This window comes from Sturnira hondurensis, unplaced genomic scaffold, assembly GCF_014824575.4.
Source record: "Sturnira hondurensis isolate 20B ecotype Veracruz unplaced genomic scaffold, ASM1482457v3 Scaffold0024822, whole genome shotgun sequence".
In the NCBI taxonomy this organism is placed as follows: domain Eukaryota; kingdom Metazoa; phylum Chordata; class Mammalia; order Chiroptera; family Phyllostomidae; genus Sturnira; species Sturnira hondurensis.
In genome coordinates, this window is record NW_028097453.1 from 1,035,517 (window position 1) to 1,049,255 (window position 13,739).

Below are 13,739 nucleotides of genomic sequence, written 5' to 3' on the forward strand. Positions count from 1 at the left end.
GGTGGTAACAGGAGGTTAAGAAAGACACAGACACAGTTTAAGGAAAAGCGGGGGCCAAGTGGGGCATTGTCCTCTGATGGAGAAACAATGACCCTGGACATGGGCTCTGCATTTATTTTACAAGGGTGGGTTAGATACAGCTCAAGGACGTTTTTGCAGACTCAGGGAAAAACTGCAGGCATAATTGCTCTGTTCCCAGGCTATCTGAATGATAAATATTTCTTCTGCAAAAGCTACAGCTGCGTTTAGCTGAAGCTTGTGGTTAACTATGTTCTTCTTAACCCCTGCGGGTCCCAGCCGTTGTCACTGCTGGCTCGATCCGCCTTGCAGATGCAAGCAGTCAAGTGCAGCCTTGCCAAGCACTTAACCTTAGATCTGACGCCAGCCTTCACTGTCCTCCACACTTTATGATGTGTCAAACACTGTTTTAAGTATTTTACATGTATTTAGTTACTGAATTCTCCCAGCAACCTTGTGAGGAAAATAATATTAATTCCTGTGAGGCACAGAGGAACTGGGTGGCCATCTAATAAGCAGAGGCAAGATCCAAAGCCAAGCAGGCTGCTTCCAGAGCTCACAGTCCCAGTGACTGCATTTCACCACCTCCCTTGACTCCCTCCCTCCCCCACCACCTCATCCTGGTGGGGGATGGCCACGTTCCAGGGGTGACGAGGCCCAGACACGAAAACTTCTGGGCAAGGACCATTCATGAGCTGGCAACACATACCGATTATGTATTATCGGTACATATGTTCCAGCTAATGTTTTAGGTACTATAAAGACAGTGGTCAAGTTGGGATTTAATTGTTAAGTGAAGCCATTAGAAGGGCGTGGCAGGAATAGAGGGGTCTTGGCAAGACGGGGTTGGAATAGAGTCATAGAACACAGAAAGTAATGCTCATTGTGACCTACTGACCTCAGGGCACTCCTGTGGCGTGCCTTGGAGATCGAAGACACAGGTATGGGAGACTAGGGTCCCCAATGGTCAGGTGAAGAAGGCAAGAGTCAGTCAAACTGGGTGTTGTTATAAATGTAGTTACATTTCTAGCCAGAGAATGATAGAGCTCGGAGACAAATAGAACATACAAAACTGGGGGAGTCATTTTGGAAGAAGCTTCCTATTTAGGTCACTACTAAGACAGATGGCAGAAAGCCATGTCACAATGGCCTGAAAGGGGACTTCACAGGTGGGGCTACTGCTTAGCTGCCAGTTTCAGTGACACCCTGCATTTTCTTAGTTAAAGTCCACTTAGGACACTGGTGACTCATGAGGCTTGGGTATGAAGAAAACTGGACTTTTGAAAGGTCCTCGAAGAGAGAGCTTTGATTCAGAGAATCTTGGAAACTTTCTGAGCCCGGGCCACTCAATCGACCTAGGAATACACGGTGCCAGGAAGCCAGGGGTCTCCCAGCCGTTCTGGAACTTTGCCCAAGGTAATCGTGTTCTTGAACTCCAGGACATTATGAAAAACCATCCCTTCAGTATTGGAGTCTCTAAGTGGGAAGAGGTGACATACGGACAGGATTACTTAGGGACCCTGATCCGGGTGGGGAAGGGGAGGCGTTCATCTCACCAAGTCATGAGGCTTGCCATGGGATGGCACCCACCCACATGCACGGGCACCATTTTTTAAAAGGCACGAAGGTACCCTTGGAGTTAGCTCTGGCCTTGGGCATGGAAGTGCTAGATTGGACGTGCCCTGACATTTGTTAAGTGCCAATTGTAGATCAGTCTCTTGTCATGCAAGATTTGTCCCATGGTGTCTCCTAAATTCTCGTGGCAGCCTTAAGAGGCAAGAATGATGACAGCCATTCATTCTACAGATGAACCAGGGCTTAGGTAGATGGAGTCACTTCCACAAGGTCACCTAGCTAGTAAATGACAGGCTAGGATCTACTGGGAACCTATTCTGAGTGGCTTCAAAGCCTGTGTCATCATCTACCCCTAGATGAGAGAGGCTGGTATTTAAGAGAGACTGACAGGTGGGATTTAAAAAGTCTGCTTCCCCCTCCTCCAGTCTAGGCACGTCCATCCCTGAGCAGAGTCCGGGCCGTGGCTTCTCAAGCCAGATCCAGATCCTGCTTTGAGTAACAGGTTGTTTTGTAACATTGGAAACATCATTTCGTAATTATTTTATCCTAAAATCAAATTCACAGGTAACATAATCTACCACACATCATTTCAATGCCGTGCCATGATTTTAATGCAAAAGAGAAAAAATCCTAATAAAATAACGTGTATTCATGTTCAGATATGGCTTCAGAAGACAAGGTGGTATTGCAACAGCTGGGCTCTTGCATTGTATGATGACTAATGAATAGTCTAGAATCAGGAGAGAAGGCTAATACCATTTCATACAAGCAGTGTAGGAAAATTAAAGAGCAAAATTATGAACAGGCACTGGAATTTGTGTTAGGGGGATTACTAACACCCCAGATATACTGGGTTCTAATAACAGAAAAAGGCAAATAGCTTTAGTTAAATAGGACAGCATTTACAAACCATTTCAATTATAAACCATTCAATTAAAAAAGGGACAAGGGGGTGATTATGCTATTCTGTAAAAATAAATAATGTTAATGTGCTTCCTCTAGGGTGGCCAGATTTTTTTAAATAAATGATTTTATTATTCATATAGACCTAAAAAGGCCCACAGTGTAACTAGACAGATAAATGAAACACACAAGTTGAACACAGAGGTATAAGCAGTCAGCACCCAGTTCAAGATGGGACATCACTGTCACTTCAAAAGCTCTTCCCAGGTCCCTTCTCAGTTACCCTCTCAGCCTCCTTTACAAAGCTGTCGCCTTTCCGACTTCCAGAACATAGAGAGAGTTTTGCCTATTTTTGAACTTTATATAAATTTAATGTAGAAATGTTCATCTCTGAATTGTTTCATTCAACACTGAGATTAATCTAAATTACTATACATTCAGGATTTTCATCATTTTCTTACCTGTATAGTATTCCTCTGTATGAATCTCCTGACTTCTTTTTCCATTCTGCTCTTAAGGATAATTGGTTGTATCAGGTTGGGACTATTATGGATAATAGTCCCACAATTGGATAATGTTCTTGTAAATGTCTTTTGGGACACAAATGGATGCATTCTGGCTGAGTGAAAATACCATGGAGTAGAAATTATCGACCACAGGGATGTGGCTGTTAAGCTTCACTAAATACTACCAAACAGTTTCCCAAAGGGAATGTGTCAGTTTGTACTTACACTGAAGGCGTATTCAAGATTCCTAGTCATCTTACATCCTCAGCAGCAGAGAGTGCTGCTGTATTTATAATCTGAGCCGTCTGTTGGGTGTCTCATTGTGGTTTTAATTTGCATTTCTTTATGACCACTGAAGTTGAGCACTTTTTATGTTTCCTGGTTATATGTTATTTGGATAGTCGTTTTTGGAGGTGCCCTTTTAAGTCTCTTAGCCATTTATAGTAAGTTCTTTTTTCTTAGTAATCTGTAATGGTACTTTACGTATTCTAGTGCCACACTATAATGTAAGCAATGTATTTTGAATTTTCTAACATACACATTTAGAAAGAACCAAGGGAAGTAAATTTTGTTATTGTTTTATCTAACTCAATATATCCAGAATATTATCCTTTCAAGATTAACAATACAAAATTTCTTAATGAGATCTCTTGAACTCTTATTTTCACTCTAAGTCTTTAGAGTTGGGTGTATGTGTCTTAACGCTTGCTGCACATCTCATTTTGGACCAATCACATTTCAGGGCTCAGGATGTGCGTAGTGGCTACGGTGTTGGAAATTGCAGGTCCAAAGATGTTTTTTGTGCTTATATCTTCTCCCAAACCATGGCTTACTTTCTTACTCTCTTAATGCTATTTCTTTTTTTTTAATTACAATGAAACAATTTCAAACCTAAAGGAAAATTGCAAAACAGTGCAAAGTTCTATCCCCTTCACCCAAATTTCTCAGTTGTTAAATGCTACTTCTCTCTCCCCCTCTACACAAACTTTTTTTCCGACAGAATGCTCCCATCTTCCCTAAAAACTCTAGTGTAACTCTCCCAGAGATTCTCTCCGATATTATGACCACATTACCCTACCAATCAGAAAATCAGCATTGATATAGCACTACCATTAAATCCACAGACCCCATTCAGACTTTCCAGCTGTCCCAGCAACCTACCTTTCCTAACTCATCCAGGATCCTACCCAGGAATACATGTTGTATGAGATTGTCATGCTTCATCAAGATCCTTCAACCTAGAATAATTCCTCAACTTCTCTCTGCCCTTCATATCCTTGATCATCTTGGGCATTCATCCACTTTCTTTTTGCTGGTCTTCATATGAAATGTGGATTCCAACCTTTTACCATTATTTCTTTAGCACGTGAAGAAACCATTCCATTGTCTCCTGGCTCCCATTGTTCCGGTTGGAAACTCAGCCATCTGCATATTGTCGATTCTTTAAAAGTAACATACCTTTTGTTCTGGCCAGTGTGGCTTGGTTGGCTGGAGCATCATTTCATAAACTGAAAGGTTGTGGGTTGATTCCTGGTCAGGGTGCATGCCTAGATTGTGGGACCAGTGCCAGTCAGGTCGCATACGAAATACTACTGATCGATGTTTCTCTCTCACATTGGTGTTTCTCTCCTTCTCTCTCTCCTCCCCTTCCCCTCTTTCTAAAATCAATAAGCATGTCCTTGGATGAGTATAAAATAACTAAGTAAATAAACACGCCTTTTTAATCTGATTGATCTCAAAAATTTCTCCTTTGGATTTTCATTAGTTTTATTCTAATACGACCAAGGGAATTTTCTCTTATTTGTCTTACTTGGGTTGTAGCACTTGTGAACTTGTGGTTCCATTTTTAAAATCAATTCTAGATACTCTCAGCCATTACCTCTTCAACTCTTGCACCTGCCACACTTTCCTTCTGCCCTCTCCCTCCCTCTCCAGTCCTGAAGGAACTGCAAACACCTGGGTATTAGACCTTGCTGTTGTTTCTCTTCTGTCTATTACATGTTTCCCGTGTATTTTCTGTTCTTTTGCCTCTCCAAGCTTCAATCTTAGTACATTTTTCTGATACATTTTCCCTTTCATTTATCCTTTTTTCCCTGCTTCTGTAATTGCTGTTAGACACGAGCATTGAGTTAACTTTCAGTAATGACACTCTTTATTTCTACGATTTTTATTTCATTCTTTTTTGTTGCTTCTAGAATTCTCCATCTAGTCATTTAATTTCTGGAATCAGCTTTATCCCCTTTACAGAGCTGTCTCGTTATCATTTAATCTGATATGATTTATAAAAAGATTCTATTTGTGCATTTTTAGAGAGAGGGCAAAAGAAGGAGAAAGAGAGAAACAGAATCATCAGTGTGTCATTGCCTCTCACATCTCCCCTACTGGGGTCCAGGCCTCCAACCCAGGCATGTGCCCTGACTAGGAATCAAACTAGTGACCCTTTGATTCATAGGCTGGCACTCAATCTACTAAGCCACACCAGCCAGGGATAATCTAATAAATTTTTTAATGAGACAAAATCTACTTAAAACATTATAACAAAAATTGAATTGAATTGAATTGAATTGGCAGTCTACTCATCCTTCCATACTGAGCAACCACTTGAATAGCTTTTTTGGTACCTGATCATCATTCAAACTCTGGATCCTTGACAGTCTTTAGAGCCACCTGACACTCTGCCTTAACTTCTCAAGGTTACCATTAGACAATGGCCTATACAGGAGATACACATACCATATAGACAGTCCATCTTTGACTGCACCATGTCCGGGTTGGATTCNGGGATAATCTAATAAATTTTTTAATGAGACAAAATCTACTTAAAACATTATAACAAAAATTGAATCTATTTAGCCCCATTCATTTAGACACTGCAACAAAGCAGGTGGTTTCCTGGAATAATTATAACAGCCTCATAGTAGTCAAATAAGAAAAGCAGATAACTGTCTCATAAAGCTTAACAGACAAGCTCTGTAAACACCAGACATGCTGTTATAATTATGATTTTTAAAATGTGCATTGTGGGAACTTAAGGACTTCACCAAAAGTGTCCACAGTAGCCAATTTTGTCTACTCATCCTTCCATACTGAGCAACCACTTGAATAGCTTTTTTGGTACCTGATCATCGTTCAAACTCTGGATCCTTGACAGTCTTTAGAGCCACCTGACACTCTGCCTTAACTTCTCAAGGTTACCATTAGACAATGGCCTATACAGGAGATACACATACCATATAGACAGTCCATCTTTGACTGCACCATGTCCGGGTTGGCTTTCATGAAAAGCTGACAGATTTGCATCAGTCAGGATGCAGGTGTGCCTAGTGTGGGTTTATTAGTAACATGACCAAGAAGATGTATGGGGAAAGTTCTCTTCCCTTGAATACACAGGCATCTTTATTCACTTAGCTTTTAGGGTCTGATCTACTTTTTTCCTTTGGCCTCTAACTTCAAAAACCAACAATTTACTCCTGGCCACCTATTTTTCTTGTTTTCTTTTGCTTCCTATCCTCATCCTGTAGTCTTGAGGCTTCCTCTAACATCTCAAGACAAGTACTGAGGTTTTAAAGTCCATGTTTGACAACTCCAAATGTCTGGATCTCCTTTGGGTTTATTTCTACTTTGTTGGTGGTGGTTGTTTTATGTTACATGTCAAACATTTTGCATGAAAAAAAATAGAAATTAATTGAGACTCTGGGTGATGTTACATTCGGAGAGGATGTAACATTTTGTTCCCTGTACACAGTAAAGGCAGAAGCAGCTCACCTTCGTGCGATTAGGGCCTGGCAATTGAAGCTTTGCATCCGGGACTGTCAAGAGCTGGTCTGTTTCTTACTTGCCTTCATTCCTAGGGTTCTCTCCTTCCCAACTAAAAGCCCAGGGTGCTTTCCAGTCCTCCCTCCTCCATGGGCAGCCTCACTTTGGCTCCTCAGCTTTCAGAGATGGTTCAGAGTTCTGCCCAGACCTCCTGCTTCTCAGCTGGTTTTGTAATTAGTAGCAAATGGTCAAAGGGAAGAGCAGTGTTAACTGTTGTGTTAGACACATGGGGCTTGCCCTCCATCTGGGATCTTGACCCTGCCCACTTTTCGATTCCTTGGTATATCTCGGACGTCTTCAAAGATTTTATTTAGTCTAGCTTTTTTCTCTTCTCGGCCAGAGGATTAGTTGGAACCAAACCAAACTACTCAATGAGGGAATGGGTTTTCATATTTTCAAAGTACTTTGTAAGATATGTTTCATGTCACGTATAACATAAACACTAGTTTCTTTTTTAAAAAAATCATTTCTGAAGGATATGTTTTATTGATTTCAGAGAGAGAGGAAGGGAGGGAAAGAGAAACATTGATGTGAGGGGGAAATATCTATTGGATGCCTTCCGTAGGCCCTCGACCAAGGATCAAACCCGCGACCCTAGGTATGTGTCCTGACTGAGGGTTGAATCTGCAGCCTTTTGGTGTGCGGGACCATGCTCCAACCAACTGAGCCACTCAGCCAGGACTGTAAACACTAATTTCAAAAACACTTCAGTTATCTAAAATATTAATAAAATGGAAAGTTATCCATCAGTGCCAAGATTTCTGTACACGCTAGTTACCATGGTATTGCTGCCATGTGAGTGGACAGAATGCTTGGAGTAAATTATAACATACCTTTGAGACCGCATCTTTGTTGCTCGTCGCAACCTTCTCCTGTGTTGCCAGCCTTTCTCACTAGAAAACATCTTCAGATGATAAAACATCTCATTATACACGTCAAGTACAACCAATTATGTTTGCAGAGCCCAGCAGCACATTTGTAGGCTGTGTGGGACCTGAGACAAGGCAATGCCAGGTGTCCAGCCTCCCTGGCCCACCGGGCAGGAGCCTCCTTCCAACAATTTTTAACAAGTAAAATGCTTCCACAGGTGTCCAAAATATCCTCCAGGACTCAGTATCACCTTTTTTTTTTTTTTCCAAACCCTGCATTGGATGTATAATATCATCCCCTGCCTACAGCACTAGCCCAGGGTGCTTGCGGATCCCAGCGCCATCCTTCAGGGCCAATGAGTTGCACAGACCAGTCACACCCTGTGTTCTGCCGCCTCCCACTCCTGACAGCCCCTGAATGCATCCTAAAACCAAGTGAGAACAAGTGAGGGATAATATCCAGGGCAAAGGTGAAGAAGCCGACACACGCCCTGACGCTTCTTCTTGGGTGGGGAAGGGCGTGCTTCTGAGCTGGCTGGATATCGCCTTCTGGAACAATAACTGTTTGCACCATCACCTTACAAGTACCAAGCACTGAGTTGCTTTAATTCTGTTATATCAGTTGTCTCAAAATACAGAGGAATTATTGTGCCCAGTTCAGAAATGAGAAAACTGGGACTTAGACATTTACGAGACTGCCCAAGATTTTAGAAATATTCAGCCCTTCTGTGATTCTGTTGCATTCTTACGGCTCCACTTAAGGCTTCCAGCCCTGTTAAAATATGGTGCCCCGTTTAGGGGGCCAAAGGGACAACCTGGTGGGAAAGATTTGTCCCAAAAGGAAAACTGGGTCTAAGAGGCCCCTATTACAGAACTACCTAGGCTCCATTCGGTCTCTGGTTTCCGCTGCTCTGGTCGTTGTCCTAGGAGTCCACCTCCACAAGCCATAACTGCGGAGGCTGCGTTTTCCTAGTCCCTGATCCTGGTAGCCTGATCCCTAATTTCCAGGTATCCTGAGCACCATTGTCCCCTCTCTCCTCAGCGCAATTTCCAAAGCCCTTCGGTGTACCCTTCATCCCCGCAGCCCCTACAGCCACGGGTCCGGCAAAACCATCTACCCCCAACCCAGCCGCAGCGCCCACACTCCCCTGGGCTCCGGGTTTGGGAGGCGCGGATTCTCACCGCCAGGTGGCTCCTCCGGCGTCCCCACTTGCTGCGCTGGCGCGCTCTGAGCCAATCCGAGCAGGCGCCTCCGTCCCCTTGGCAACGCAGTTTGCAAACGCTAACCCGAATAGCGTGAGCAATGTGCTTCAACCAAGCAGGTGAGGAGGGTTCAGGTGGAGGGTAGGAGGCAGGAGGAAGACTGGGGAGGCAGGGAAAGTTGGGGTGCAGGAAATGCGGCAGTTCGCTCCCCTTGGTGGAGTTTGGTCTGGCTTCTGTTGAGAGCTCCGGCAGGCCGTGTCCTCTGCTCCCCCTGCCCGCCCCCACAGCTCTGGCGGAAATCCAGGGGCCTTCCTTGACGTGGAGTATCTCCTCTTTTTTGACCTCCAGGAACGCTGGTTAACTACTCCTTCGGGACACGTCAACAGAGGAAGCTCTTTCCTCACTCCTATCCCCCCAACTTTTTGGGGAACAAGTTTCTCCCTCTTAGGGGAGCACCCCACAGAGGGCCTGGATGTTACACTGCAGAAAACGTGAGTATTCACCTTCTCCTAGGTGGATCTCTGTTCCCCCATGTATTTAAAGATAGCCAGGTTTCGTGGAAGAAAAACTACAGTACTTGGGATCTTCCGGGTCCCAACATGAGAAAGTGCCCTTGTTTTCTGCAACCAGCTGCCAGGGTCAATGTCAGAAATTAAAGGGTCATCGCTCCCCCCTTCCAACCCCCACCAAACTCGAGCCTTTGCTTCATCGAGTTACGGGGGAGAGTCCATTCTCCACTCCCACCTCCAGAGACTTGCGAACCAATGCCAGTTACTCTCCCGTTAGTCCAAACATGGACTGTGGATGTGCTGGTAGGTGAGCTTATGAAATAATATGACCAGACATACTTGCATCAGAGCAAACTCGGCTCTGTGCCTCGGAGGACTGGACTCACAGGCGGGCATAGAAATGTCACCGACTCTCCCTACCCAGCACAGCTACCTGTTACTCATGTAGTTGTTCAAATGGCCTTGACTCAAAGGGCCGTCCAGACAGAGCAACTTTTGCAGACAAGATTCAGATAAGAGCATTCTAAGTTCACTTTGTTTTGGTGACCATAATGTTCTCTGTGTTTTTCTTTCTTTGTTTTTTTTTTAACAAATACATTCTACCCAAAGAGGTATGACTGGGTATACAACCTCTCTAAGATCCCGACCAGCAGAAAAGGATATTCTTTGGGAGCCAGAACAGCCGCGAGGTTTAAGCCAATCAATAAGGTTAGAAATGACTGCACCTGCTTAAGTGTTTGTGCGATCCGTGGCGTCGCATGTATTTGCATCGGGGAGCACAGGGCGGCGAGTGGGAGGTTACCCACACAGTATGCTCTGAAATTCAAGAAAAAATAGACATTTAGGCAAAAGCTATTAGAACTTTCGGAAAAGCCTGGGCATTAGCCTTGCAAATGCGTGTGCGAGTGTCCGGGAGAGTGGGGAACAATTCTTCGAAGAAGTGCCACCAACCAAGTCAGAGCTTCAGTGCCGACCGAGACACCTGACGGTCAAATACTAGAAGCTTTGTTTGTATGCTTCGGATTATCTTGCCAGTTAAAACACAGATTCCAGCTTTTCCACCCTTTTTAAAAATAATTTTATTTTTATAGATTTTATTTATCTTTAGAAGGGAAGGGAAGGAGAGAGGGAGAGAAACATCAATGTATGCTTGCTTCTTGTGCATCCCCTGCTGGGAACTGGCCTGCAACCCAGGCATGTGCCCTGACCGGGAATCGAACCTCAGTCCTTTGGTTCGCAGGCCCTTGTCAAACCACTGAGCCACACCAGCCAGGGTGAGCTTTTCCACCCTTTTGTGTGATTCAATTTCAAGTCTAAAAGTCCTCAGTACAACATCCTAATCTCTAGGGCATTTTCCTGACAGTGAAGCTCAGAGAGAGGGATACTGACTCTAAAAAAAAAAAAAAAAAATCTCTGAGTGAGATGGTGGTGGTAGCTACAAAAAGTGCCTTCGGTTCTCCGTGCCGCCTAGGTTGACTTCTACAGCCCCAGCATGGTGTCCCGTCACGCAGCTGAGCCACCCCGTCTTGGTTCCTGGTTTCCTACCTATCCTAGGCCTCCTTCTGTAGCTGGGGGTGGTTAACCCATAGCTGATACCTGAACAGCAAGAGGGTGACTGGTTTTTTTCGTATGTAGAAGGCTTCTGTATACACCTGTGTACCCCTCTCTGATATATTGATCTTTTTCTTGGTAACAGGATGTGACACCTCACCCAGGCACGTACCAGACAGTGAATCTTCAGGAGCGAAACGTCAAACAAAATTTTGCTCCATTTAATGTCATGTTGCCTCGATTTGGTACATACTCAGGGGACAAGTATCATCCTGGGTACGTGTCCTCTCTTCTGGGGCACTTCAGTGAAGAGCTATAGGGAAGGAAGGACAAAGAAGGGGTCACCCCCAAACCATGCCAGCTAAATAGTTACTTATCTTTATCTTGCCTTGCAGATTTCTGTCATCATAGAAGTGTAAACTCATTTAAGAAGTATGGATAAATCTGGCAGGCATTTTTGTAGGTTCCAGAGATTTTGCATTAAACCCATGACACAAGGCTCCTGATTTCTTGGAGCTTACATTCTAGAATCCAGACAGTTGAGAAGCAAATAAACAAGAAAATACCAATAGTAATAAGGAGAATGGCCATATAATATATTAGTCTGAACTGACACATCCGAGAGGCAATGGGGGCCTTCTGAATAATTACACCAAGACTGTAGCCATAAGCCTGGTCTGTCACCAGCAAACCAGGAAGAATGGTGACCAGGTGACATGCTATGAGGAAAATAGTACAGGGTGATGCTATCATATAGAGGCTGCTTTATCAAGGAATGTCAAGAGAGGTCTTTCTGGGTGAAATGACACTTGATCTGAAATCAGAAGGAAAAGACCGAGCCAGCCTTGGGAGACCTGGACCCAGGGAGAGCTGTGGTGCTGATGGGATTCGCGTGTGGTCACTAACGCCTAGAGGTGATGTTACGTATTTTTATTTCTAGACCTGGCACGTACAACCCAGAGATAAGGCCACTCCCCAAAGTCGCCTGGCCAATGAAATTTGGATCTCCAGACTGGGCTCAGGTTCCAACTCTACAGAAAAGAACCCTAAAAGCTGAGGTAATAGGACTGGGCTTCTGTAGAACACTGTCTAGTTCTTACACAGGGGCTCCTAACTGGGAGTCTGTGAGTGAGCTTTAGAAAGTCTCGTTCCCCTGAAGTTATAGGCACAATTTTATGTGTATATGCATTTGGGGATCTGGGGGTGGGGGGAGTTGTGTAATTTTATTAGATTTTTAAAGGTATGCATGACTGCACAGAAGTTAACATTTTAAAATTCAATCCTCAATCTATGGTGGGTATGGGAGAATTATATGACAGGAGGAATTGAGACTCAGATGAATTACGTGACTTGTGCAGGCTACACAGAATGAATTGACATCTGGCTAAGCCACTGCTTTTTCTGTCTTCGGGGGGCTGTGGAGCATTCTGGTATGGGCATCGGTTCTGGGAACAGATTACCTGGGTTCAAATCCCAGCTCTGGTGCTTACCTGCTGTGTGATTGCGGACAAGTCCCCTGATTTTTCTAAGCCTCAGTTTTCTTACCTTTAAAATTGAGTATAGTAAGAAAACCAATCTGATAAAGTTGTAAAGATTGCAATAAGGTACAAAAGCATTTAACACAGAACCTTCAAAGTAATGAACGCTCAACCCATGTTAGCTATCATAATGCTAAATATGCCTTTTATTTGCTAGTGGAATTTCAGATTAATTTCACAGATACTTATGAAATGCCCACTGTATTCATGTCATTGTGCTCAGGCCTATAGGTAACATTCAAGAATTAAACACATCACCTTTGTTTTCAAGAAGTTTACCAGCTACCTCTTAGAGCTTTACCAAATAAAAACTAATTCTTGGCGTGACAGACACCAGAAGAAGACCACAAAGAGACAATGTACATACAAAAGTTGAGGGCGTCGCTGAGGCCAGACGGCTGCTAGGTGGGGTTCAGCTGGCCGCAGCCCGTCTGTTTTGCACAGCCAGGGCCCAGAGACAGGCAGCTCTCACCAGAAGCTGGTCTGAGACAACATTCTTCCGTTGCAGCTGCCCACGGACAAGGATTTCAGAAGACACCGGAACCGTTTGGCCTACTTGTGCCTGTTTTACAATTGAGGAGCTGGGACTTCCTTCGTGAGCTGCTCCTGACCACAGAGTCTCCTAGGGGGTGGGGGACAGAGCTGCTTCTCTGCCTCTGCATAGCTGCGGTCCCCTCATCTGCCACAGGGGGCCCAGGGAGAGGCAGGGGCTCCTATATACTGTGAGGGCATAAAGACAATTCAGAACGTTCTCTGCCCATGTGCTGCTTTGTTGGGTGGGTAACGCACATGGGTCTGGGGAAATTTATTAGTCTGAACTGACACATCCAAGAGTCAGCGGGAGCCTTATTAATAATTATACCAAGACTCTAGCTATAAGCCGGGTCTGTCACCAGCAAACCAGGAAGAATGGTGACCGGGTGACATGCTATGAGGAAAACAGGAGCCAGCATGGTCAGTGGAGTGGCAAACACGGCTGATCACTTGTCTGTCAGTCTCCAAGTTGTCAGCATAGGATTTGACTAAATGCAGTCAACTCAAGTTGGATGGGAAATTGAATTACGAGCATCCCTAGGCTGGACTATTGACATCCTTCTGTCATTGACACAGATGTCATAGAACTGTATTTGGCTTTGGGGCTGTAAGAGAGATGTTGCTTCAGAACCCCCAAAGGAAATTCAGATTGATTTTTTTAAGTGAAAAGCATTCTGTAGCCATCAGCCTGCCCTTCCCCAGGCTGCCAATGCTCAG

General features: G+C 44.2%; 1 protein-coding gene across 1 annotated transcript; it reads left to right on the forward strand.

The window, feature by feature from the left end:
* Positions 1 to 8,918: 8,918 nt before the first annotated feature.
* On the forward strand, positions 8,919 to 13,211 carry CIMAP3 (ciliary microtubule associated protein 3). The gene is made up of 6 exons (XM_037038906.1): positions 8,919 to 9,009; positions 9,239 to 9,381; positions 10,009 to 10,107; positions 11,096 to 11,226; positions 11,891 to 12,008; positions 12,997 to 13,211. Exons 1-6 carry the CDS (start codon positions 8,991 to 8,993, stop codon positions 13,063 to 13,065), a joined length of 579 nt encoding a protein of 192 aa, XP_036894801.1. The 5' UTR covers positions 8,919 to 8,990; the 3' UTR covers positions 13,066 to 13,211.
* Positions 13,212 to 13,739: the final 528 nt, after the last annotated feature.